The 26,070-nt window shown below is 43.7% G+C and overlaps 1 protein-coding gene across 1 annotated transcript; it reads left to right on the top strand.

Annotated features, from left to right (window-relative positions):
* The first annotated feature begins 1,670 nt into the window (after nucleotides 1-1,670).
* NPR1 (natriuretic peptide receptor 1) lies at nucleotides 1,671-24,824 on the top strand. The gene is made up of 22 exons (XM_051994014.1): nucleotides 1,671-2,692; nucleotides 3,506-3,705; nucleotides 4,121-4,234; nucleotides 4,777-4,912; nucleotides 5,959-6,050; nucleotides 7,564-7,699; nucleotides 11,240-11,324; nucleotides 12,767-12,887; nucleotides 15,900-15,974; nucleotides 16,136-16,213; nucleotides 16,474-16,578; nucleotides 16,776-16,847; nucleotides 17,210-17,366; nucleotides 17,731-17,886; nucleotides 18,347-18,515; nucleotides 20,743-20,889; nucleotides 21,792-21,915; nucleotides 22,123-22,191; nucleotides 22,602-22,776; nucleotides 22,951-23,049; nucleotides 23,922-24,013; nucleotides 24,208-24,824. Exons 1-22 carry the CDS (start codon nucleotides 1,984-1,986, stop codon nucleotides 24,268-24,270), a joined length of 3,174 nt encoding a protein of 1,057 aa, XP_051849974.1. The 5' UTR covers nucleotides 1,671-1,983; the 3' UTR covers nucleotides 24,271-24,824.
* The last annotated feature ends 1,246 nt before the right edge of the window (nucleotides 24,825-26,070 follow it).

Here is a 26,070-nt window from a genome sequence, read left to right as displayed (position 1 = left end):
AAGCAAGCAAACAACAACCAAAAAAGGTGAAAATACTGTTGTGATTCCATATTCAGTTCCCACAGTCCTCTCTCTGGGTGCAGATGGCTCTCTCCAACACAAGACTATTGGAACTGGCCTGAATCACCACATCGCTAAAAGAGCCACGTCCACCAGAATTAATCATCGCATAATCTTGTTGTTGTGTACAATGATCTTTTGAGCATCAATATTTTTCGATGAAGAACTGTGAATGACTTAGCTATTCTCAGCAATGCAATGATTCAAGGCAATCCCAAAGGACTCGGGATGAAACTATCCGCCCCAGAGAAAGAACTGACATTGATTGAATACACTCTATTTTTCTTTCATTTTTTTCTCTTTTATTCAAGTCGTCTTGTACAAAACAACTAATAAGGAAATGTTTTACATAATTGTACATGTATAACCTATATCTGATTGCTTACGATCTAAGGGAGGAGAAAGGGGAGGAAGGGATAGAATTTGGGACTCAAAACTTCAAGTAAAAATGCTTTTCTTTTAATTTAAAAATAATACAAATAAAGGGGCTGGGGGGGAGGGGAGATGAAGAAGGAGATTAAAATATACACTTTGGCCTGAGACACTTTGGGAAATTTTTGTTGATGAGGACTTGCCAGACGGCAGCCGAGTACCTCGGTGATGAGTATTCAGTAGTACCACTGGGTGGCAGAATGAGTCCATAGTTGTCCCGCCCGCACCCAATCGTCGAGGGCCCTCCGTCCCTCCCTCCCGTCTGTCCCTAAACCAAACCACCCACCCCACACCCAATCCTGGCTACTTCTAGCTCTTCCACAGAAGGCTTCAACTTCTCCTAAACCCAGACTGGCCCTCCCTCGCCCTGGAACCCATATCTTCCAGGAGTGGGGGTGGGATCCAGAAGCTTTGCTGAACCAGTCGGATAAGGGAGCGAATCTCCAAAGATCCTCATGTGGGGCACAGTCTTCACTTAAGCTCCCACACTGGGGGATCGGTGCTATCAATCTTGGGTACTCTATCTCCACCTCTCTCCTCCAACCCAGGAATCCGAGAGACCTTAGAAAGACCCTCTTTTTCCCCCTTCCCATGCTCCAACTCAGCAGTCCCATAAATCTAGCCATCCCCGCCTCCAATTTTATCCTTGTAGATTCTCAAGGAAGTAAATGTTTCCCTCACCAGATGTTACAAGGTGGAAGGGGAAGGATAAGAGGAAGGGAGGGAGGGAGGAAGGAAGGGGACACAGCTGTTGAAGCACACACGCACAAGCACACAAAACCCCCCATCAACAAACTTCCCGTCCTCTAGAAAAGCTTTCACGTTCGTGCCAGATCCCCGGGAGAGGAAGAGGAGACAGAGGGAGGAGTGGTCAGAGGGACAACGAAGAAGAAGGAGGGGAAGACAGACGCAGCCAGATCCCGGAGAGGAAGGAGTTAAAAGATCCAGGATTGGCTCTTTTGTCACTGAAGGAGGGAGGGCTCCGAGTGCAAAAGGGCTCCAGGTCCTTCCCAGTCCCGTTAGGGAAGACGGAGAGTTTGGCTGGACAACCTCTCTGCCCGCTGTGGCACCCCAGATCACCGACACGCGCGCGCGCACGCACACCCCTCCTCCTTCCCTTTTCCCCTCCTTCCTTATCTTTCCCACTTCCCTCACCAGCACACACACACACACACACACACACACACACACACACACGCACGCAAGCACTCTCACACTCGCCCTCTCACCCACCTGCCCTCCTGCACCTCTGTCTGCGGCACGCTCATTCCCTGGCACACCAGCTCGTCTGCTCCTTCTGCTCACTCTCGCGCCTTCGAATTCCTCTGGTCCCTCGCCCAGACCTAGGGGGCACCCGGGGCCCAGGCGTCTCCCCTGTTCCCCTCCTTGGAGATGGACATGATGCCTCACTGAGAAGGAAGAGGTTGCGTGGGGGGGGGGGGAGAGAGAGGTGGGCGCTCTTACACTGCCCTGTTCTCTCCAGCCGAGACAATGCGCTCCCCGAAGGGCTTCTCGGGCGCTCTCCTCGCCTTCCTAGTCCAGTTCGTCCTCCGGGGGTGCCAGGCAAAGAACCTGACAGTGGCTGTGGTACTGCCAGTGACCAACACCACGTACCCATGGTCGTGGTCGCGCGTGGGGCCGGCCGTGGACATGGCGTTGAAGAGGATGAACGAACGGTCGGACCTGCTGCCGGGCTGGACGGCGGTGTACCAGCTGGGCAGCAGCGAGAACCCCAAAGGGGTATGCTCCGACAGCTGGGCTCCTTTGGTTGCTGTGGACCTCAAGGTGGAGTACGACCCTGCGGTGTTTCTGGGGCCGGGCTGCGTGTACTCTGCTGCGCCTGTGGGCCGCTTTACCGCGCACTGGAAGGTGCCGCTGCTGACCGCCGGGGCGTCCGCTCTGGGCTTCGGCTCCAAGGATGAGTACGCCCTGACCACCCGCACTGGCCCGAGCCATGTCAAGATCGGGGACTTCGTGGCCACGCTGCACCAGGAGCTGGGCTGGGAGCGCCGCACGCTCCTGCTCTACAATGACCGACCCGAACCCGTCGGGGACGACCGGCCCTGCTTCTTTGCCATCGAAGGGCTGTACGTTCGGCTCCGGGCCCGGCTCAACATCACCGTGGACTACCTGCAGTTTGTCGAAGGGGACCTGGAGCTGTATAGCGCGCTTCTGCGGGACGTGCAACAGAAAGGCAGAAGTAAGGGGGTACTCTACGATAGAGGGAATGGGAGGCCAGCTTTGCTTTCCAAATCACCACTCCTATACCTTCTGGATTCCCCAAGCTCCCGACCCACACGGGCCCCCAAATCACAGCCAGTTTGCAGCCTTTGGCCCTTTCCCTTCCTTTCTCCTTTTTTCCCTGTCAGACCCTCCTCACCCTTCTTTTTTTTAATTGCTCTTTTCCAGCACTGCTTCTGTTTCTCCAGCTTTCTCTCACCTTCCTCATCTCTTCTTTTCCCCCCTACCTTTTCCCCATTTTTCACTCCTCATCCCTCCCTTGCTTTTCCATTTCCCCATCTTTCCTCTTGTCACTCTGCATGGATTGGCCATCTCTCCTACACCTAGGCACTCTCTCTCCCTCTTTTCCCAATTTTTCTCTTCTCCTATTTTTTTTCACCCACTTCTCTGACCACCTATATAGTCCCTATACTTTTTGTCTCTCCTAGTTATCTCCTCTTTCTACCCTCGGGGTCAATTTCCTGTCCTTTTCAATTTCCACTCTTCTTCCCATATTTTCTATTGTTACTTCAGAAGAGGGAAGGCCAAAAAATGCTTATTGTCTTCACTTTAGCACAAACTAATTTGGGAAGGGTGATGGGATGGATATGCAAGAGGAGGGAGAGAATTCCAGGTGAATGGGAGTTCCTTAAGGGGTCTGGGGAAGGAAAGCTTTACAGGAGAGGGGAAAGGGACTAAAATAGAGGATTCTCTTTACCTCCTCCCATCTTTCCCCTCCTTTATCTCCAAGCTGTTCCCTGCTCATTTGACTCCTTCTTTTCCTCTGCCACAGTTATCTATATCTGCAGTTCTCCAAATACATTCAGAGACCTGATGCTCCTGGCCCAGGAAGCAGGGATGACTGGGGGAGATTATATTTTCTTTTACCTTGACGTCTTCGGGAAGAGCCTGCAGGATGGGCATAACCCTATCTCTGGAAGGCCGTGGCAGCAGGGGGATAGGTATGATGCCATTGCCCGAAAGGCCTTCCAGGTGGGTACCCCAAAATCCTAATTAGGACTTACCTCTCATTGTATGACATTATGCTGGAGGCTTATCCTCCTGGAGCTTTTTTCCCTTGATCCTTGATTGGGGATGTGGTTGGGGATGGGTTTTCAGGGAGAAAGAGAATGGATGATAAAGGAGATGGGTTAGTGGTTTGAGAGTCAAATGGATGACAAGCTAGAGGAATAAGGTAAGTCTGAAGCTCAGAAGTGCCTCAGGCTGAGGAATTCAGACAACTCTCTATTCTTTTGCTTCTGAACTTAGGACTTTAGACTGACCAGATAGAAACAGAAAAATCCTAGGGAGTGGTCATGGTATTCCCCGGAATGAGGAGCTTTGTAAATCAAACACCTTTAGTTATATGCTTATAACTCTTCCTTCCTTCTCCTTGCCCTATGGCCAGGCTGCTAAAATCATCACATATAAAGAACCTGATAATCCTGAGTACCCGGAATTTCTGCAGCAGCTCAAAGATGTAGCCCAGAAGAAATTTAACTTCACGGTGGAGGATGGTCTGGTAAGAAAGCTCCATTCTGATTCCCAAGCTAGTGTCTGGCATCATACACCCCTGCCCTAGTGTTGCCAATTCATACACACCATACCCATCACCCTTCCTATTACAACCCTTCCACCCACATAAGCCCTGGGCTTCCATCTTAATGCCTTTCACCTCATCCTTTTCCATGTTTTAGCTCTACTCACTGTGTTCTATAGAAGGCAAATAGGCCCTTTGAAAACAGAGACTTTCTTTTTTCTCTTTGTATTCTGAATGTCTAGAACTGTCCAGTGCCTTTCCTACAACAGTGTGCTTAATATTTGAATTTGTTAACCCTACACACTGTATCCTTTCTCCATATTCCTCCCCACCGTCACCACCATGTCTCTTACCTTGGTCTTTAATAGCTACCAAATCCCTTCTCCCTATTCTTTCTGCCTGTTCCTGGTTCCTACTAATCTCTACTTTCTAACCCCTCATACACACACACCATGTTCTTACCCAGTGTCCTCCCTCAGTCATCCGGGCTAGGATGCCTGCTTACCAGTATCCCTCCCCTACAGGTGAACACCATTGCAGCCTCCTTCTATGATGGGCTTCTGATCTATGCCCAAGCAGTGACTGAGACACTTGCCAGTGGTGGTTCAGCCACTGATGGAGAAGCTGTCACAAGAAGAATGTGGAATCGGAGCTTCTATGGTTAGAGACTTGGGGTTAGGGTGTGTGTGTGTGTGTGTGTGTGTGTGTGTATGTGTGTGTGTAAAACAGAGGGACACCATGATATGAAAGAAAAGGAAGTCATATGAGGGATTTAGGAACTCCTCAATGCTTCATGCTGGAGAGGGTCCTGAGAAGTCATTTCAACTAGAGCATTGTGCTTTTTAATTACCCATCACATGGAAGAAGAATCCATGCTCCATTTAAAGCCCATTCCTCCATCTCTTAATTAAAGACTCAATATACTCCATAGGTTTCCATTCCACTGTCCCCTTCATTTCCACAGAGTTATTTATATAAAGTCATACAGACACAAATATATATATATATATATATATGTATATGACTTTATACTGTGACTGTATGCATGTACATGTATATGTATGTATATGCGTATATGTAAATGACTTTATATACATTATGTACATATATATATATAAAACTCACTCCGTGTGTGTGTGTATGTGTGTGTATGTGTGTGTGAGAGAGACAGAGACAGAGACAGAGACAGAGACAGAGAGACACAGAGAGAGAGGGAAAGGAAGAGGGAGAGGGTGAGGGAGAGGGAGAGGAAGAGAGAAAGGAAGAAGGAGAGGGAAGAGGGAGATTTCATTTGTTCTGCTGTTACTTCAATTGTTTTTTGTTCAGAGTACAGGGATACTTTTCCATGCCTGGGGGGGGGGGGTGTGGAGAAGGGGGAAGAGGAATACAGAGATTCAGAAGTCAGCAATGAAAACAGAACTGGTTTGGGGTCCAGGTTTTGAGTTCAAGTGTTGGCTTTATTACTTATTTGTTGTCCAATCTTAAAGAAGTCATTAAATCTTACTTTTCTGACCTATAAAATGGGATAATGGTTTTTATGCTACTCATCCCAAAGGATTATTGAGAAGAAAGTATTTTACATAGGCATAAAGTGCTACAGACATGTGAATGGATGTGAAGTATAAGTAGAGGACCCTGGACCTTCCCCCCTGTCAAGATGCACATCCTTCCTCATCTTCCACTCTCTATCTGCTTGTCTGCCTCAGGTGTTACAGGACACCTAAAAATCGATAGTAATGGTGACCGGGAGAATGACTTTTCTCTCTGGGACATGGAGTCTTCTACTGGTATTTTCAGGGTAAGTTTGTGGGGAAAAAAGGGAATAAATATATCAACCCTGACTGACCACTCTATCAGACGCTTCCGCTATATTCATATCCCAATTACAATTTAGAAAAAAAAAGTCATTGATATCTTTTGTTTTTGCATCATCTTTGTTTCCAAATACATCCCTCTTTTCTCCCCCATGTAGTCATTTCTTGTTAATAATGAATAAAAAAAGAACTGTTGAACAAAATTAATGCTTCTTCAAGTATCATTATAGATACTGTTCTACATCCATAGTCTTTTGCAAAGAAGGGAGGTACACTTTTATCACATTGTGAAGGTCACACTGTATTGCTGTAATTATACAATATCCAATTTCTTGTTTCCATTTACATTGTCATTATGTAAATTGTTCTGATTCTACTTCCACGATTGTATCAGTTTATATTAATCTTTCCATGTGTCTCTAATTTCCTCATTTCATCATTTCTTAAGGTACAATAATATTCCATTGCATGTATGTATCACAACTTGTTCAGATATTCCTCAGTCAGTGCCAGCTATCTGTATTATTTTTAGTACTTTGTTACCACAAAAAGTGCTACTATGAATATTTTGCTGTATATGAGATCTCTGTACTCCTATATCTATTTTGTATTGTTGTTGAATCATGGCAAACTTTCTGTAATCCCAGTTGGGGTTTTCTTGGCAAGGATACAGGAGTGGTTTGTCATTTCCTTCTCCAGCTTATTTTACAGATGAAGAAACTGAGATAAATAGGGTTAAGTGACTTGACCAAGGTCACACAACTTCTAAGTACCTGAGGTTGGATTTGAACTCAAATCTTTCTGACTACAAGTCTGGTGTTCTATTCACTGTATCATCTAGTTGCTATCTATAGCTATCTCTTTTTTTATCTTTCTGTTTCTATCTTTATATATCAGACAATGAGATTAAGATAGAGATATAGCAATGGATGAAAGGGGTCAAATGATATGAATATTTTATTGACCTTTTAAACATGATTCCAAATGGTTTTTTAGAATGTTTGGTAAGTACAGCTTTACAACAGTTTGAGCCAATTTTCAGTTAAAATTGTTTGACAATCTTTTCTGCCCTAGTAGGGAGTCCTGGGTTCAAGTCTTGATGCTTCTATTTGTTTATTAGCTGTGTGACCTGGTAATTGAAACTTTCTAAGCCTCAGTTTTCAAATTTCTAAAATGGGATAATTATATTAATTACCTGTTTATAAGTTTTAAATCTTAAAGCACATAGAAATATGAATTGTTTTTTGTTAATGTAACATCAACAACCAAAGGTGTTTAAAGTACCCAAAGATTTTAAGAAGATCCTGCACAATATTTTCTTTGTATCTTCCCTCATTTCATAAAGCAAATAGTTAATTGATTGTTCCAGGATTCAAGGTCAAAGAATGGGTGGGCAGGAGTTTGGGGTAAAGAAGTGTGGGGACAACTTTGCCATGTTGAGGCCTGACCAATCATTTTTCTTTCTATACCTTCCTCTTTTCCCCTCTCCCACCCCAGGTTGTGCTTAACTACAATGGGACAACCCAAGAGATGGTTTCTGTCCATGGGCGTGAACTGTATTGGCCCCTAGGACGTCCCCCTCCTGATATCCCCCCATGTGGCTTTGATGGCAGGGATCCTGCCTGCAGTCAAGGTAATTCCCTCTTCCTCCTTGGGTTCTCAATTCTAGAGTCTGCCTGCCTATGTTCCCTTCAAGATTTGGGATCTGGGAGAAAGGAAAGAGATGATTTCTTTCACCCCATTTCCCCAATTTTCAGAAAGTCCTTCCTATTCACACAAACTGGAAGTCATCAGCTCAGTTTGATGATCATTTCCATATATAGAACACTCTAATTTAAGTATCCAGTTCTAAACTTTCTTCTAAACCCCACTCCCATGTCTGTGATTCTTCTGGGCTTTATTGAAATTGTGAACTTGGAGTTAAAGAGACCCTGCTTACCTACCTGTGTGATTTAGGCTAAGAAACAACCTTTGTCTCAAACTCCTCCTCTGTAAAGTGAAGGAAAGTATTGGACTGGATGATCCCTAAGATCCTTCTCCTCTAGATCTATGATCCAATGGTTTCCATCTAGTTGTCTTATAAGCATCTCAAAATTCCAATTGCCCTAAACAAAACTCATTATAGTTTTCCCCAAACTCATTCTTCTTCCAGAATTCCCTGTTCTGATAAGAACATCACTATAATCCCTGAAGTCTCTTCACAATTCAACCATCATTTCACTCAGCTACCACCATGATTTTTCTAAAATAAGTTTGACCATGTCACCCTTCTGCTCAGTAAGCTCTCGTGGCTCCCTATTTACTCTAGACCCTACTCCTGTGTTTGGCATTTAAAATTCTTGCTAATCTGATCCCTCCCTATCTTTCTAGTGTTCTCTTAACTCCCTTCCATACACTCTACAATCTAGCAGTGATTGACCATGATTCTCCATCATCACCTCTATGATTTTGCACTGCTGTTCGCCATGACTAGAATGCACTGACCTCTTCATCTCCAACTGGATTTCCCTAGGCTTCTTCAAGACTCGGCTCCTATCCTATCTTCTCCAAGGAAGCCTTTATCTGAGATTGCTTTCCATCTCTTCTGTATATATCTTGCATGCCCTTTATTCATATGTTCTCTTTCTTATTCAGAATGTAAGCTCTTTGAGGGTAGGGACTGTTTTTGCTTTTCTTTGTATCTCCAATGTTTAGGGTCGTTATTAACGGTAGTCCTTCTCTCTCAAAGAGTTCCATGACATCAGGGAGGGGATGAAATGATATGCAGGTGAATTGGATTTAAGGAGGGAGGGATGGGCAAGGTCACCTGCCTCACCTTGCCCTCCAGAGCCATCTGGGTCCAGTGGCCAGAGAGAGATCAGGAGGACTGGAGATGGCCCTGGATGAAATAGGAGACCTTGGCTTTTTTAAGCTAAGATCTTCAACAGATCTTAGGTTGACTGAAGCTGCACCCAGTCAGTGAGTAAGACTAAGTAGCTACTGAGGCAAAGAATCTCCTCTTTCACCTAGTCTAAAAAAAAAAAAATCTTAATAATTAAATAGATAAATTAAACTGGAAGGGGAAGACCCTCAGGATTACTGGCCAAAGCAGAAATGATTGCTATTTACATTTAATCTGAGTCAATCAAAACCCAAACAATGACGAAAAAGCAGTTGGCCTAGGATCTATTGGTGGCCAATTAAAACCAAATTGTTTTGGTTTAAGCCTTGGTCATTAAGAAAGAAATTTAGCCAGTGAACCCCAAGATATCTTGGAAAGGTTCAGAGATGAAAAAGGGAAAAAAATGCTTTTAAGAGCATCTGTAGGTAAGAGTATGATACCCTATGAGGGAGGAAAGGAAGAAAGGAGAGAGAGAAGAAAGGAGTAAGCAAGGAAAGAAAAAAGGAAGGAATGATAGGAGAGAAAGGAACAAAGGAAGGATGGAAGGAAAGAAGGAAGGAAGGGAGGGAGGAAAAAAGAAAGGAAAGATGTTTCATTGTCATGGAAATGACTCATTCTCAAAAGTTATCCTAATAGGGCACATGAAAAAACCATTATATATTATATGCTATCAAAACCTTCATTCCCAAAGAGTTAGGGAGAAATTATGTGACCAATGAAATCTACATTTGGCCTTTGTTAGAAGTATATAGAATAAGCTATGTTAATTGAATAGGTTCTGAGTTAATTGCAAAGTCAGGGCAGTGACATCTCTTCTCAAGGTTTTTAGAGATACTCATAAGGGATTGGGTGAATCCCTTTTTCATTATAATCATTTCAAGGTTACATTTTTGATGTATTCTATCCCTTTCCCTTTTAACTACCAGTGATTAGCCCCTTAATTTGGTTAGCCATTTAACTTAATCAATTATATTTTGCAAAAGGACGTTTGATTTGCAGATAAAAAGCAAGAATAAAAGTACAATGATTTATCCCAACAATTTAAGGGACACTCAGTCTTACATCATTTTATTCTCTAGAAAAAGTGGATTCAAACTTAGCAAAGTTTTTACATATCTCTGGTCTTATCAAAATCAGAAGCACTCAATGAGTGCTTGTTGCTTGCCTGCTTGCCTGCCTATTCATCAGTAACCCAAGTATGTAACCTTGGAGTCATCCTTGATTTTTCTATCTCTCTCACCCCCATATCTAGTATGTTGCCAAGTTTTATCAATTCTAGCTCCACCATATTTCCCATTTCTGCCCCTGTCTCTTCATCATACGGTTTCTACTCCAGCTCAAACCAACTGGTCTCCTTGCTTCCAGGCTCTCCTCTTTTTCATCTGTACTCCACACAGCTGCCAAATTGATAGTTCTAAAACACAGAACACACCTAGTTATTCCCATACTAAAACAAACAAACAAAACAAAAACACTGTTGTTATTGGTTTTTTGTTATTATTTCAGACTCTGTGACAGTTTCAGTTTGTTATTTCCTTCTCCAGTTCATTTTTTTAAAGCAGATGAAGAACTGAGATAAGTAGGATTAAGTGACTTATCCAGGATCACTTAGTAAGTGTCTGAGGTCAGATTGGAATTTATGAAGATGAATCTTCCTGATTACAATTCCAGTGTACTATCCACTGCACCACCTACCCATCCAGTACATAGTTAAAAACCAAAAAACCCAAAACCTTCAGTAATTCCCTATTACCTCCAGGATAAAGTACAAAATTCTTAGCCTGGTCCTTCACACTGGTTCCCATCCACATGGCTCTAGCTTTATTTTATATTGTTCCTTTTCATGCTCTATTGCCACTGAATTTCCCTTCTAACTCTTCCCCATATACAATATTTCATGGCAGATAGTGTGGCAAGGTCTTTGAGTCAGAGATCCTGGATATGAATCCTGCCTCAGACACAAATGTTTATGTCCTGGAGCAATACACTTAGCTTTCCCAAACCTCAGTTTCCTTTTCTGTAGATAAGAGGGTTGGACTAGATAGCTTCTAAGAGTTCTTTACCTCTCTAGATCTGTGATTTCTCAACTACTATATCTTTGCAGATACAACATGTGCTGTATTTATTTTCTCATATACTCCAGTAGAATATCCCTACTTGCCAGCAAGGACCATTTTAATTTTAGTCTCACTTTTCTTGTGATTTTCATATTGCACACAGTAGGTGCTTCATACATTTATGGTTGAATTGTCATCTAACCTGAGCATTTCCCTTTCTGGATCTTTATGGTAGCCTCCCTCTCTACTCTGGAAGTCTTGGCCCTGGTTGGAAGTCTCCTGTTGTTCAGCATCTTAATTGTGTCCTTCTTCATATACAGGTGAGAAGGGTGGAGCCCTAGTATTGGCAGAATGTGGAAATATAGTTGAGACAAAGCAAATAGGAAGGGGCTTGAGTGAACTAGGGGTGTCTGTGGGAGAGGAAGGGGATTAGGAGGGACTATCTTGGCTGCAGGGCTCACACAGGGGAAGGATATCAGGAGAAAACTTGCCCAAAGCCAGGTCACCTCATATTGAAAGACAAAAGCCATCTCCTGTGTAACATGTAAAAAGTTCAAGAGATGTAATTTCTGGGTAATTATTCATTTTATTAATGATGCTAGCAAATTATTGATAAAATAAGTCAGTGTACTCTCAAATGCTAAAGACCCCTCATGGAAGTAGAATCATATTTTATATGCCCTTGGAAGAGTGGAAGTTCCTGAAGGGGGCAATCAACTCTAACTGGCTAACAATTAATAAAAAATGAATATTATAATGAGATGTGGGTTCATTCTAATGAAAGTTTTGTATCACCCAAGTCTTAGTCAAAGAGACCTAACCATTTCTATATTATCCATCTGACAAAATGGAAAATCTATATTTTCCCAGAATTATCTGAGTAAACATAGAGCAGGAATCCACCCATTAATCTAAACTTAGAATTTCTTTTATTATCTTTGATTAGATCTTTTGCCTTACTGAGTCTTTGAGAAAGATTTCCCACACTGGTTGATTTCTGGATGAGAAGTAGAAAAGGGGGGAGGGGAACTTTGGTCCTGATCCAATAATTAGCAATTAACAAAAGAGAACAATATTTCTCTCACCTGGTTCTCCCATTGTGGTTCAGCATTACCTGTGGGAGAATGGGGAGATAAAGAAGGAAAAATGATGGGGAGGAAAAGAGACTCAAGCAAAAAATAATTTTTGAGGATTTAGGGCTCTGGGAGATGAAATATAGAAAAAGAAAAGGAGAGTAGGAAGGACGCTAGAGAAATTAGGATTCTTAAGCTTTTTTAGAGGTCCTGGACCTCTTTTGTAGCCTGATGCAGTACATAAACTCTTTTTCAGAATAATATTTTTAAATTTATTAAATAAAATAGAGACGCTTACAAAGGAAAACAATTACACTGAAATATAATTATCAAAAATTTTTTTAAATTCATGGATCCCCTGAAATCTATTCTCTTGGGTTTAAGAATTCTTGGCATGGTAGAAAGATCACTAATGCAGAGACCAGGATTAGTTCAGATTCTAGCTCTGACATTTACTGGCTGTGTGACTGGGGGAAAGTCACTTTGTTTTGAAGAAACTCAGTTTCCTCATCTGTAAAATATGGATAATACTACCTCCTCTTACCCCCATACAAAGTTGTCGGGAGGAAGCTATTTCTCAAATCTTGCAGGTCTTTGGAAATATATCATTATTTAAGGCTAAGAAGCAGTAGAGACAAGATATAATATTCTAACTGTGTAGTTCAAGGTGGGCCTCTCTTTATTCTCAGGAAACTGCAACTGGAGAAGGAGCTGGCCTCAGAACTGTGGAGGGTACGATGGGAAGATGTGCAAACCAGCAGCCTAGAGAGGACCCTCCGAAGTGCAGGGAGCCGGCTAACTCTGAGTGCAGTAAGTGGGGGAGGAGAAGGGGCTGTGGGGACCTCAAGGCAGGATTCTGAGGACAGGGGAAGACAGCTACAGCTCTGAGGAGTGCAGGAGCTGAAGCAAGACACAGATTTATTCTGAAGCTTTTAACTAGAGTTATTTGGAAAGAAGGTAGAAGGCAAATTTTAAAGGAAGTTCAGTGTGGAGAAAAGGACTACGGGACCAAAAGTGGACAATCTGAGCTTAAATGGGATCCCTGCTGCTTAGTAACTCACCTTCTGAAAGTCAGTTTTCTCATTTTAAAAATGAGAGAAGCCAGGCCTGATTGTATTTGTTTATATTCCCTGCTACTGGGAAGGGTAAAGCTAGTGGATCACTTGAGCTCAGAAGTTCTGAATTTATAATATAACATAACATAATGTAACAATATAACACAACATAACAGAACCAAAAATAATATTGTAATAAAACATATCTAATAATATAATGTTATTATCAACATTAATGAATTATGCTAATTATGTTAATTTAATTAACAATTAATTATATTGTTGATACTGATACATAATAGGCACCATATAAATACTATTATGTTAATATTAGTTATTAATTATATTAATATTAACATAATAGTATTTATATGGTGCCTATTAATAATTAATATTAACATAATAGTATTTATGTGGTGCCTATTACATGCCAAGCACTGTGTTAAGCAATTTATAAAGATCTCATTTCATCCTCATAATTACCATGGGAGGTAGATTTGATTGTTATCCCCATTTATAGTCAAGCAAAGTAAGACAGACGAAAAGTGACTTGTCTCCACATCACACAGCTAGGAAGTATCTGAGGGCAGACTTGAACTCAGATGATTCCAGGTCCATTCACTGGCCCACCTACCTGTCTCTAGTCAATAGAGAGTCAGTAGGACTCAAGCTGCCTGATAAGCTCTCAGGAGAGCGAGGTCACCAGACTTCCTAAGGAGGGATAAATAAGGCCAGAAAGAGAACAGATCAAAGCTGCTGTGCCCATCACTGATGGAATCAGGCTTGTGGAGGCCTGATAATATTTCCAGCCTGTGTGAGATGAAAGATCTGATATAATAAAAGGGTTGGAGGAAGAAATGAAATACTTGCCTACTTCATAAGGTTGTTATATCCAAGATAGAAGGCACCTCCCAGTCCATCTATATCAATCCATAACTGAACAGGAATCCTCCCATCCTGGCTTCCTTCCAGTCTCAATTAAACTCGTACCCTCTGCAGGAAATCTTTCCCAATCCCTCTTATTTCCCAATCCCTCAATTAATTGTTACCTCTGTATTTTGTCCCTAGCTCCTTTGTATATATTTCTTTGCTAGATGTCTTCCCCATTAGCTCCTTGAAGCCTTTCTTTGTATCCAAAGCACTTAGCACAGGGCCTGATACATAGTAGAAGTTTAATAAATTGACAGCCTGACTGACAATGTCCCATATTCAATTTCTAATTGAAAATCTCAGATGAAACAACTTGATTAATATGGATATATGCTTTACATGAATGCACATATAAAATCTGTATTAAATTGCTTTCTCTCTTAGGAAAGTAGAAGAAAAGAAGAAAGTTTGGAACTCAAAATTTTATATAAAAATGAATGTTTAAATATAAACTTAAGTTCTTAAAATAAAATATATTAAATATTTAAGAGGAAGGAAGGAAAGAGTAGAAAGGAAGAAAAGATGAAAGGAAAGAAGTGAAAGAAAGGAAAGGAAGGAAAGGGAGAAAGGAAGGGAAAGGAAAAGGAAAAAAGAAAGGAAAGGAAAAGAAGAAGAAGAAGAAGGAGAAGAAGAAGAAGAGGAAGGGAGGGAGGGAGGAAAGGAAGAAGGAAGGAAAGAATAAAGGAAGGAAGGAGGGAGGAAGGGAGGAAGGAAGGGAGGGAGGAAAGGAGGAAGGAAGAGAAGGAGGGAGGAAAAAAGGGAGGGAGGAAGGAAAGAAAATCTCAGGTGAAACTCAATCTTTTTTAAGGCAATTCATTTTCTTTTGGACAGCTCCAATCATTAGGAAATTTTTGTTTTTGTTTTGTTTATGACATCAAGCTAAGATCTATCCTCCCATAGCTCTTAGTTCTGCCCTTTGGGGCCTTCTTCCATGTGATAGACTTTCAAATAATCAGCCAATCAACAAGTTGTTTTTTTTTTTTTAAAGTTCCTATTATATGACAGACTCTATGCTAAGTACTGGAAATATAAAGACAGAAGAGAAATAGTTTCTGCTCTCAAGGAGCTTACATTCTATTAAGGGAGATAACAAGAAGGCCATTTTCATGGCTCCCCCAAGTCCATAGTTCTCCAGCCTAAGTATCCCCAGTTCCATTGCCTGATCTTCACATGCCACAGTTTCAGTTTCTCCTCCATTCTGATCACCCGTCTCTAGACAAGCTCTCACATGTTGATGGCTCCCAGTATTGATCACCAGCTATGGTCTGATAGCGAAGGCAGACTGTAGTGGAACTACCACTTCCCTTGTTCTAAGTCTTCTTCCACCTCGCTTGCCTGCATTCAACTTCTGGGCTGCCATGTTCCACCTGGTTTTGAGATCTGGCTGCTTTAATATCTGACTTACTACGTGAGCTTTGCTAAGTCATTCAACATTTCAGAACCAATTTGTTCACCTATAAAATGCCCTGATTGCCTCAAAGAGTCATTGTTAGTAGGATGTTGGGAGGAACACAATCAGAATATTCTGCCTTCTTTTCACTTCTTTTAGTATTTTTACTTTGGGTCCAAAGGGGAAAAAACTTCAAGAAGAAAGTAAAACCACAGTAGAGTCCTCCTGGACAATGCAAGGTTCCAATAAGATAATGGATGGGAAGGCATTAACTACATACACATGAAGGCACTGGGAGAAGTGGGCCAGGGCAGGGAGAACAGGACCAGAGCAGCGATGACTAGGAGTCAAGTGACTGGGATGACCAGGATGGGGACCTGGGGAGGGAGTTTACTACATGTGAGGGAGAGCTGATCACCCTTGATATATATATATACTCTCCTGCAGAGAGGATCCAACTACGGCTCGCTGCTGACCACTGAGGGCCAGTTCCAGATTTATGCCAAGACGGCCTATTACAAGGTAGGGGGCCAGGGCTGTGAATCCTGGATGGCTGATTCCTGGGAATTAGAGTGGAAGATAATTTGAGTTCTTTGGCTGGGGCATGAATAGGAGAATCAGTTGGGTTGGCAGGAGGGGGACCTGTAACCTATCTTATACTGAATTTCTCTTTCTTTATCCAGGGTAATCTTGTGGCTATAAAACATGTGAACCGGAAACGCATTGACCTCACCAGAAAAGTCCTGTTTGAGTTAAAACATGTAAATTGGGATGGGGAAGCTCGTTACTGTAGAGGAAATTGGATGGGAGAGGAGTCTAGAAGAAGGACTTTCTGGGAAATGGAGAATCAGAAGAGATCATTGGAAAAGAGATAGAAGAGCTATCCGAGTACCTATTAAATGGAGTATTGGCAAAAAATGAGAATTAGAGAGAATTAGTTAGCAAGGACTAGCTGGAAGGAGAAGCTAGCTCAGGGGAAGAGGGTCTCCAATAGCATTTTTGCTCTGTTACTTCTCTCCAGATGCGAGATGTGCAGAATGAACACCTGACACGGTTTGTGGGTGCCTGTACTGATCCCCCCAATATCTGTATCCTCACTGAATATTGTCCACGAGGGAGCCTTCAGGTGAGAGGGAATGTGGAGAGGACACATGAGGGAGGTGGATGAAAACCCAACATCCAACGAGAATAGAGTCAGAATGGGGGACTCTGCCGGAGATGGAAGATGAAAAGGATCTGGTTCCATGATGGGAGGCAGAGTTAGGGAATGATGTGGGTGAGTAGGCTCACTTTCTCAGTCTTCTCTGAATGCTCACCCTACAGGATATCTTGGAGAATGAGAGTATTACCTTGGACTGGATGTTCCGATACTCACTCACAAATGACATCGTTAAGGTGTGTTCTCATGCTTTATTAGAGAGGAGGAAGGATGAAGAGGGATTAGAGTGGAGACAGTAGAGTTATTTTCAGCTGAGGTACAATACCAAAGAACGTTGCATTTGAAGACAGGAAGAGGACCTGGATAGAAATTTCTGTTCTACTAATGAACAAAACACATCCCACTCTAGAAATCAATTCTTTCATCAGTAAGAGGAGAAATTGGATTTGTTAGCCTCTTAGGTCCTTCTCAGATGTAAAAATGTATGACTCAGTATTTGGGGATCCAATTCAATTTATCAAACATCAAAAAAGGGCAAATGGTTCTAGATTTGGGGGATACAGAGAGAGCTCCCCTCCTTGCTTCTGCTTCTCTGTAGGGAATGCTGTTTCTGCACAATGGTGCCATTTGTTCCCATGGGAACCTCAAGTCATCCAACTGCGTAGTGGATGGGCGCTTTGTGCTCAAGATCACAGACTATGGGCTGGAAAGCTTCCGAGTGTCAGAGCCAGAACACAGCTACACCCTCTATGCCAGTGAGACCCTGCCCTTGACTGCTTTGCCCTAGCCCCAAGAATATGAGTGCCCTCTAAGCCAATGAGAGTGACCGCTGACCTCTAATGACCTTGACTAAGTAACTACTCTCTCTGAGTTTCCTCATTTGTAAATTGTAGGACTGGACTAGATTATCTCTAACACCTTTTGACTTCAAATGTGAGTGTAGCCACAGGTTGGAGGTCAGTGAGATAAACTGTTGACGCATGAAGACCCCAGCCCTCTTCATCGATAAAAGTCAAAACTCCAACTCCTATAACCTAACTCCAATGTTTCCCCCTTCATTCCTAAGCTGTGGAGGGCCTCTGTAACCTCCCTCTGTGACCTTTGACTTCTGACCCCCAGAGAAGCTGTGGACAGCTCCTGAGCTACTTCGAATGGCAGCCCCTCCTGCCCAGGGCACCCAGGCAGGTGACATTTACAGTTTCGGGATCATCCTTCAGGAGATAGCTCTTCGGAGGGGGGTGTTCCATGTGGAGGGAATGGACCTCAGTCCCAAAGGTGAAAGACCCACCTTTTTGTTATATCTTTCCATCCCTACACTCAGCCCTGACACTGATTTTAGTTCCAAGGGAGATACTCCTTCCCCTGAAAGAGAAAAAAAAAAGGAAAGAAAGAAAAATTGTCCAAATCTTCTTTCTCTGATTGATTTCAATTCCAAGGAGAAAATCCTCAAATTTTCCCTTAATACCCAAGTGACCACTGTCAGCTTCCTTTATCCCTTCATCCCTCCTCTTTACATTAAGAGCCTGATTCACCCTCAGCTTATCTCTTAACCCCTCAGCATCCTTTCCCTGCGCTACCCAATCCCCAGATCCTGAAAATGCTCCCCTCCCTTACATCATGATACCATGCAAGAATATGCACTAAGCCTCCAGAAACTCCCAGCTCATGTCCACCAGCCCACAAGGTCATTCCCTGACTGAAAGATGCTTCTCCCCTGCTCCAATTATCTATGCAGAAATTATTGAGCGGGTAGTCCGAGGGGAACAGCCCCCATTCCGGCCATCACTGGCCCTTCATTGCCATCTGGAGGAACTGGGACAACTGATGCAGAAGTGCTGGGCTGAAGACCCCCAGGAGCGTCCACCCTTCCAACAGATCCGTCTGATGCTGCGGAAGTTTAACAGGTCTCCCCTTCTTCCAATACACACACTCTGCCCATACCTATCACCTCTTGCCAACTTTGCCTCTCATCTATTTCCCCCAATCCTATTCTGTCCATTGTCCCCTTTCACCTTCCTCCTTATTCATTTACTTCCATCCTTCTCTTCCTACAACCCCCCTTTATATCTATTCATCTTCCCTCCCCCTCTTTCTCATTCTCTTCTCCATCTCTCTCCCTTTTTTCATTCTCTCCTTTCCCACTCTTCTCCACATACCCTTCCACCTTTCTCCTCCGCCTGTCATTCCCTTCCTCATCTTTTTGATCCCCCCCATTCCTTCATCACTTACTCATCCTTAGCAGCCTCATAGGGTTGTTGTGAGGAAACACCTTGTAAAATTTAGAAGTGTATTAAAGTGTTACTTCATGATTATTATGTCCTTTTCCTTTCCTCCTCCTTCCTTAAAGAGCTATGTAAACATCAATTATTATCATCCTTCTTCTCCCATCTCTCTTTTTCCTCTATCCCTTTCATCCTCTCTCTTCCTTTATTTTTTCCCATTCCTTCTCTCCATTCCTCCTCTCTCTCTTTCTCCATTCCTTACTACTCCCTCTTCCTATATCTTTAATCTTCCTCCTCCTCCTTAATTATTACTCCTGTTCCACCTACCATTAGTCCAGGTAAATTGTGAAACTCAAATCAGGTAATGGATATAAAGCACTCTGAAAATATCAAGACATTGTGTTAATTCCAGTTATAATAATAATGATAATTATAATAATAGCTATTATTATTGTTGTTGTTAGCCTATAGTTACCAGGCCTCTGGTCTGATAATGACTTCATTTCCCAAGCCTTCTACTGCACTTCTGCGGAACCTAAGCAATGCTTATAGACCAATACAGAGTTCTGCTGATAAATGTTTAACAGCCAGCCTCTACTAGAAAGCAAACAGACAAACCCATCAATGTTCAAACTTTTAAATTTAATCACAGTAACACTTTCTCAAGCCTAGATAGTCAACAAAACAATAAATCAAGCCAATTTACAGCAATTGCCAATTTGAGGTATAAATGCTCTCGCTAAAAATTTCACAGTTTGAAAGTCAGTTTGAGCTATTTCCAGCACATTCTTGTATTACCTTTTCGACTCTCTTCTTTTTTACATTGAGGCATTTATTTTTCACCACTACTTTCTGGATTGAACTTTCCCTTCTGACAAAGGAAAATAACTTAACAAAAAATATGCCAAAATCTTTTCTGACAGTATATCCAACATTCTGTCCTAGTCATCCCCTATCTCTCTGTTGTGAAAGTGAATATATATTGTATTATCACTTCTTCAGGACCTTCATTATTTTTTTCTCATTATTCAGAGTTCAACTTCCTTTTCGTGATCTTTTAATTTACTTTGGTGTCATCATACATATTGTTGTCTCATGTCTGCCTATTTTGCTCTGTATCAGTTGATATATATCTCTCCATATTTCTCTGAATTACTCATATCCTGCAATTCTTGCTACCAAAAAAATTCAATTATTTTCCTGTGCCATAGTTTTTGTAGCCATTACCTTCTTTGTTTCTAGGTCTTTATTATCACAGAGTGCTTCTGTGAAGTTAGTTTATCTTAGACTTTTGTTTCTGTCCTTGTAGTAACTATATCCCAGTTGTGGGATTGCTGGGTCAAAGGTTACTTCTTTTGATCATTGCAAATGGAAGTCCCCAATGACTAGACCACTTCACAAGTCTTTCCATACTGCATCAATGTGTCTGTTTTCCCACAGCCTTTCTAATGTGAATTTCTCATCTTTGTCAATTTGTGTCACATTTGGTGAAAACTCAGAATTGTTTTATTTCCCATTTTTCTTACTGTTATTGATTTGGAGCACATTTTAGTTCCTTCTTCTTTACTTCCCTCTCCTTCATCCTCCCTCTCTTCCTCGTAGTGTTCTTCCTTCACCATCCTTCACTGACCACCCACCCCCATCTCAGTTTCTCCTTTAGGCTGCTTCTCAGATCCTACCACAGACCCCAGGTATGGGAGCAGGTTAACATTAAAGATTTCTTTCTCCCTCACAACTCTCCCGGCCCTGGGTGTTCTTTCCAACACTGATGGGGTTCTTGGTAAGTGGTCGAAGAGGTTGAACTCTAGTTCCTTACACACACACACACACACACACACACACACAGAGCCCTTCAACCTCAAGCCTTCCTCCATCCCTCACTCCTACCCCTTTCTTTGTCCTGTACCAGGGAGAACAGCAGCAATATCCTGGACAACTTGCTTTCAAGGATGGAGCAATATGCCAACAATTTGGAGGAGTTGGTGGAAGAAAGAACACAGGCCTACCTGGATGAGAAGCGGAAGGCTGAGGCTCTGCTGTATCAGATTCTGCCCCAGTGAGTTCTTGCCCTGGGATCTCCAGCATCCTCCCAGATCCAGCCCCATAGGACCTCTGTCTTCAGTTCCCCTCTCAGCCTAACCCTTGTGGGTTACCTGTTGTAGGATCTCCAGAACTTAGTGCCCATATGTGTAAAGTAAAGCATCATTACCATTATTATTTTTTTTTTTTGAGGCTAGAAAGTATCTAAGGCTGCATTCAAATTCAGGTCCTCCTGATTCCAGGACGGGGACCATTTAGCTGCCGCATACCATCATAATCATTGGTAAACAAACAAGATAAAAATGATACTTATATGATATTTGAAAAATTTCAAAGTGCTTTACAAATGTTATCTCACTTAGGAGAGCTTACAATTCATTCATTCTCCTAAAAGACTGACTACTCTCAGGCTCCCATTACACCTATTTAAGAATCCCTCCAGCAATTAATAGGGTTTTGCAAGGGTTAATGTTGAAAAATTATCAATACATATCTATTGAAAATTAAAAAGCGTTAATGAAAAAATAAAAGCAAAAATATTATCCAAGTTATGTTTTGTGTATATAGGTATAATCAATTTATTTGGAAATTAGATAAAAAAATTTTTGGATTTTAAGTTCATACTTTGTTAGCATTAATAAGCTAAGATTTTGAACTACAAAAAAAAAAAAAGGATTTCCTCTATTTTCTAGAAATCTCTCTTCCTCTCTACTTTGACTCTCTTGACAATTTGGCTTCCCTTTTCATCCCTGTTGTCAAGGCTACTTCCCAGGTTCTCCTTCACATCCCTAAGTCACCACTCAATTTTGCTCAGTTCTCTCGTTGAAAAAGAGCCTCTGCCAGTCACGCACATACCCAGCCCGCCTTGTCCTCTGACCCACTGAACCTGACCCTTTCTCCGTCTCCCCCCTCCCACAGCTCCGTGGCAGAGCAGCTGAAAAGAGGGGAGACAGTCCAAGCTGAGGCCTTTGACAGCGTCACCATCTACTTCAGTGACATTGTCGGCTTCACGGCTCTGTCCGCAGAAAGCACCCCCATGCAGGTGAGTGGGATGCCGGGGACCAGGCTGGCAGAATGACAAACTGTCTGTGGAGCTTCCCATCCTAAGGCTCGCCTTCCCCATCCCGGGTGGGAGAGCTTCCCCCTGAGTCCTTTCACTGCTTCTGGATCAGCCTGCCCCCAGACTTCCTTTATCAGTAATTGCCACAGTAAAATTCCCGTTCTTCTTGATCCTTGACTTCCTTCCCAGGTGGTGGCCCTCCTTAATGACTTGTACACCTGCTTCGATGCTGTGATTGACAACTTTGATGTGTATAAGGTGACTGAATTGGGAAAGGGAAGAGGGGGAAGGAATAGAAGAAGAAATAGTGATACAGAGAAAGAAAGAAAAAAGAAAGGAAAGAAGGAAAAATTGGGTGACTCAGAGAGAGACATAGAAACAGACACAGGAAGATAGGGAGATGGAAATAGGATAAGCATGACAGACACATAAATTGACTGCGTCAGAGAAGGGCTGTGGATGGCCCAGAAGAAGCCATTTAGGAAGCACTGGGGAAGTCAGAGCCACAATTAGGACAAGGCCATGGGAATTTTGCCCAAGGGTGGAAAATTCCAAGAGCACCCATCCTCTCATCTCAGAGCACATTTCCTGCCTCTGACACAGGAAGGGCCAGAGATGGCTCCAGGTGAGGTCTCATTGCCTTTGGGCTTCCCATGTTCTGGCGGCAGGTGGAGACCATTGGAGATGCATACATGGTGGTATCTGGGCTCCCAGTGAGGAATGGCCGCCTCCACGCCCCAGAAGTGGCCCGGATGGCTCTGGCCCTGCTGGATGCTGTTCACTCCTTCCGCATCCGCCATCGGCCGCAGGAGCAGCTCCGCCTGCGCATTGGTATCCACACAGGTAAGAGTGTCTGCCCCTGCAGTAGCTGGGCTCGCTCCCCCATCTCTAGCCATGGTTTCTCTCCTCCCAGCCTTTCTGGGCCTGCCTCGGCTCTCCCCTGGGTATGGCAGCCTCTGCCATCTCAGCCAGGGTCTGTGACCGCCCTACTCCCCCTCGCCTGTCCCTCCTAACCAGGTCCCGTATGTGCTGGAGTAGTAGGACTGAAGATGCCTCGTTACTGTCTCTTTGGGGACACGGTCAATACCGCCTCTCGAATGGAGTCCAACGGGGAAGGTAAGCTGGCATCTCCGGCTCATGCTAGCCTGTCTGCCCACCTCACACTCCATGAGAGTCCTCTCGCTTCCCTCAAGCCCTTCCCTGCTGAGGCACAATCTCCATATACAGGTGGGGTGACACAGCAGAGACCCATTCCTGCTTTATTCCTTCCTTCTATTCCTCTTCCCGCTGCTTTAATTCTATTCGACACTGATTGTGTGTCTGTTGAATCCTTACTTCTGTGCTAAGTCCTTTGAGGGACATAAAATAAATACAAAAGGCCATTTCTCATTGGAAAGACCAGACATAATTGTTTGAAATCGTTAAAGAAGAAAACAGGGCACCAGGTGGTTCAGCATCAAAATTAGATGTGAGGAATAAGTATAAGAGTTCAGAGAAACTGTACAGAGATATAATAATAATTTTTAATGGTGAAATTAATCAAGAGATCTGGGTACAAGGCCATCTCATCAGTTGGACATTTCCCCTGGCTAGCCTTTGTTTCATTTATAAAATATGAGTGCCACAGTGGAATCCCAATTCTGACACTTATTCCTTCTTGGATGAAGTATGAATTACTTAAATCCTCTGGGCCTCAGTTTCCCCATTTGTAAAATGAAAGATTACATTAGATGACTTCTAAAGGCCCTTCCAGCTCTGTGACCCTATAGAGGAGACATGATTTGAATGGGCTGTGAAGGATGGATAGAATTTTGAGACAGACTTTATCCCTGGGTCTCTCCTGTCTCCAAGAATCCCAAGAGGTTAAAGATTTAACCAAAGTCACACAGCCACCATTGTCAGAGGGAGGATTTGAACTAGGGCTTTCCCCCTGCCCTTATCTCCTTCCTTCCCTTTGATCTGCCCTCCTTTGCTTATTCCTTCCCCAGCCTTGAAGATCCACATGTCTTCGGATACGAAGGCAGTCCTGGAGGAGTTTGGTGGCTTTGATTTGGAGCTTAGAGGGGATGTGGAAATGAAGGTACTAAATCCCCTGTCTCCAGATCTATCGATTATCCCTTCCCTTTTCCTCAGGTGCCCTCCCTAGCACCTGCCCCATCCCAGGTGGCTACACCTCCATCCCTTACCTAGGCTGGGGCTCTCAGAAGAGCCAAGACCCAGCATTTGTGCCATCCTTAGGGTCCCCAACTCTAACCTCCTTCTTTCCCTGCTTAGGGCAAAGGCAAAGTGCGTACGTACTGGCTTCTGGGAGAACGGGGAAGCAGCACCCGGGGCTGATGTGCCCTTCCTATCACCCCCAGTGCCCAGACTCAGGATCAGCATCCCCTGCTAGAGAGCCCAGCTCTCACCATGGGACACTATGGGGGATTTGAACAGCTCAGGTTTGGAGACCTCGGTGGGGATGATATCAATGTTCTGGAAGAGGACCAGAGACTGGGGATAACCCTAGACTACAGGACTGGATCAAATCACCATGCTGACACTTACACATACACACACAAGCACATATGTATTCTCTGTCCTGGCCCAAGCCAGCGTCCTTGCATCGGGACCTTAGATGCCTGGATCCTTCTCCCCTTCATCCTATCTCTCCGCCCCCATACACTGTGGCTATTTAGGGGGAGTGGAGGGATAGAGCCACCCCACAGACTGGACGACTGGCCTATGGCTGGCTGGGGAAGCCCAGCTCACCTGCCTAGAGAAGGCTGAGCTCAAAAAAAGAAAGGAGTGGGGTGGGAAGGTTGGGGAAGGGGCAAAGCTTGCGGGAGGGCTATCCACACCCAGCTTCTATTGTGAGCAGATGACAGACCATTAAAGTCTTTATTCCTGAAGCAGCCTCTTTTCTTGGGCAGCGACATCCCATACAACGCGCATGTTCGTGCACATGCACACGTGTGGAGCGTGAGAGGAAGGAAGGGAATGAATTCCTGCCATAGCACTGTGGCCCCTACTGATGTATTGCAAGAGGGGCCTGTTTCCTTCCTGGGAGAATGAGGGGATCAAGCTCAGGATGTTTTGAAGAAGGCTGCAGTTAAATGGAATAGTTGATGATCCAAGTCCTTTGCTCTACAGGGGGAGATGACCAGGAATGATTTAGGAAACTCCTAAGAAATTAATCCCCCTTTTTGGGGGGAAGACAGGCAGTAGAGACCAAATCTGTGATTTCACTAGTCAAGGAGGTAAATTGTCACCACCTAAGCCATTTATGGTTTTAGAGAATTGCCTAGAGCCCCACACAGAAAGGTTAAAGATTTAACAGAGGTCACACAGCCATCATTGTCAGAGGCGAAATTGAACTAGGTTTTCCTAAATCTGAGGCAAGCTTTTTATCCACCATTCCAAGGCTCCTCCTTATTTGTTTCTTTGGGCCAAAAATGTGATCCAAGACACATTATTGAGCATTTTAGTGACTTTTATCCAGATTCCTCAGTCCCCCTCATTTCCCAAAACCATTTACTATAGATAGAAAATTCTTTCTCAGTTTCCCTAAGTGAGCAGTCCCTATTGGGGGGAAAAAGTGTGTGAAAAGGATAGGAGCTTATTTTTAGAGAAACAGGGGTTCCTGCCTCAGGGTGCCTCCAGGAGCTAGGCCTGGGGAGTTGGCTGGGTCTCCTTGCCCAGGCTAGGCAAGCTGGGTGGAGGGCCTTCCTTCTCTGTCTCTGTTCCTTGCCCTCCACCCTCCCAGTCTTCCCCCCTCACACTCCAGGGCTGGGCCCCAGCAGGAATGCGGGGGAGAGGTGGCTGCTGCTTCACCTCCCCCATTGGGGAGGAAAGAGGGAGACCTGATTTCAATGCCATCCATCAAGCACAGACAGGTTCCCGCCCCCGTGCTCCCCACGCCTCTTCCTGCAGTCCCAGCTCCAGTGGGACCCTTCAGAGAAGGGACTCTAAGGGCAGGGTTACCCAGCTATGAAAGGAGTGCAGATGGGAGGAGGAGAGAGGGGAGTTCCCCAGTGGGAGTCTCCCCCAGCCATCCAATGGACTTAAAGTTCTGTGGTCCTTTCCCCCATGACCTGCATCCCAAGCTTTTCCTGCTTCTGCCTCAGCCCCCTCCTTCCCCAGGAGGGCTGGCTCCTG

Source organism: Antechinus flavipes, chromosome 4 (assembly GCF_016432865.1).
Source record: "Antechinus flavipes isolate AdamAnt ecotype Samford, QLD, Australia chromosome 4, AdamAnt_v2, whole genome shotgun sequence".
NCBI classification, from domain to species: domain Eukaryota; kingdom Metazoa; phylum Chordata; class Mammalia; order Dasyuromorphia; family Dasyuridae; genus Antechinus; species Antechinus flavipes.
Note: the sequence above shows the minus strand (reverse complement) of the source record. Positions and strands in the feature narration are given on the sequence as shown.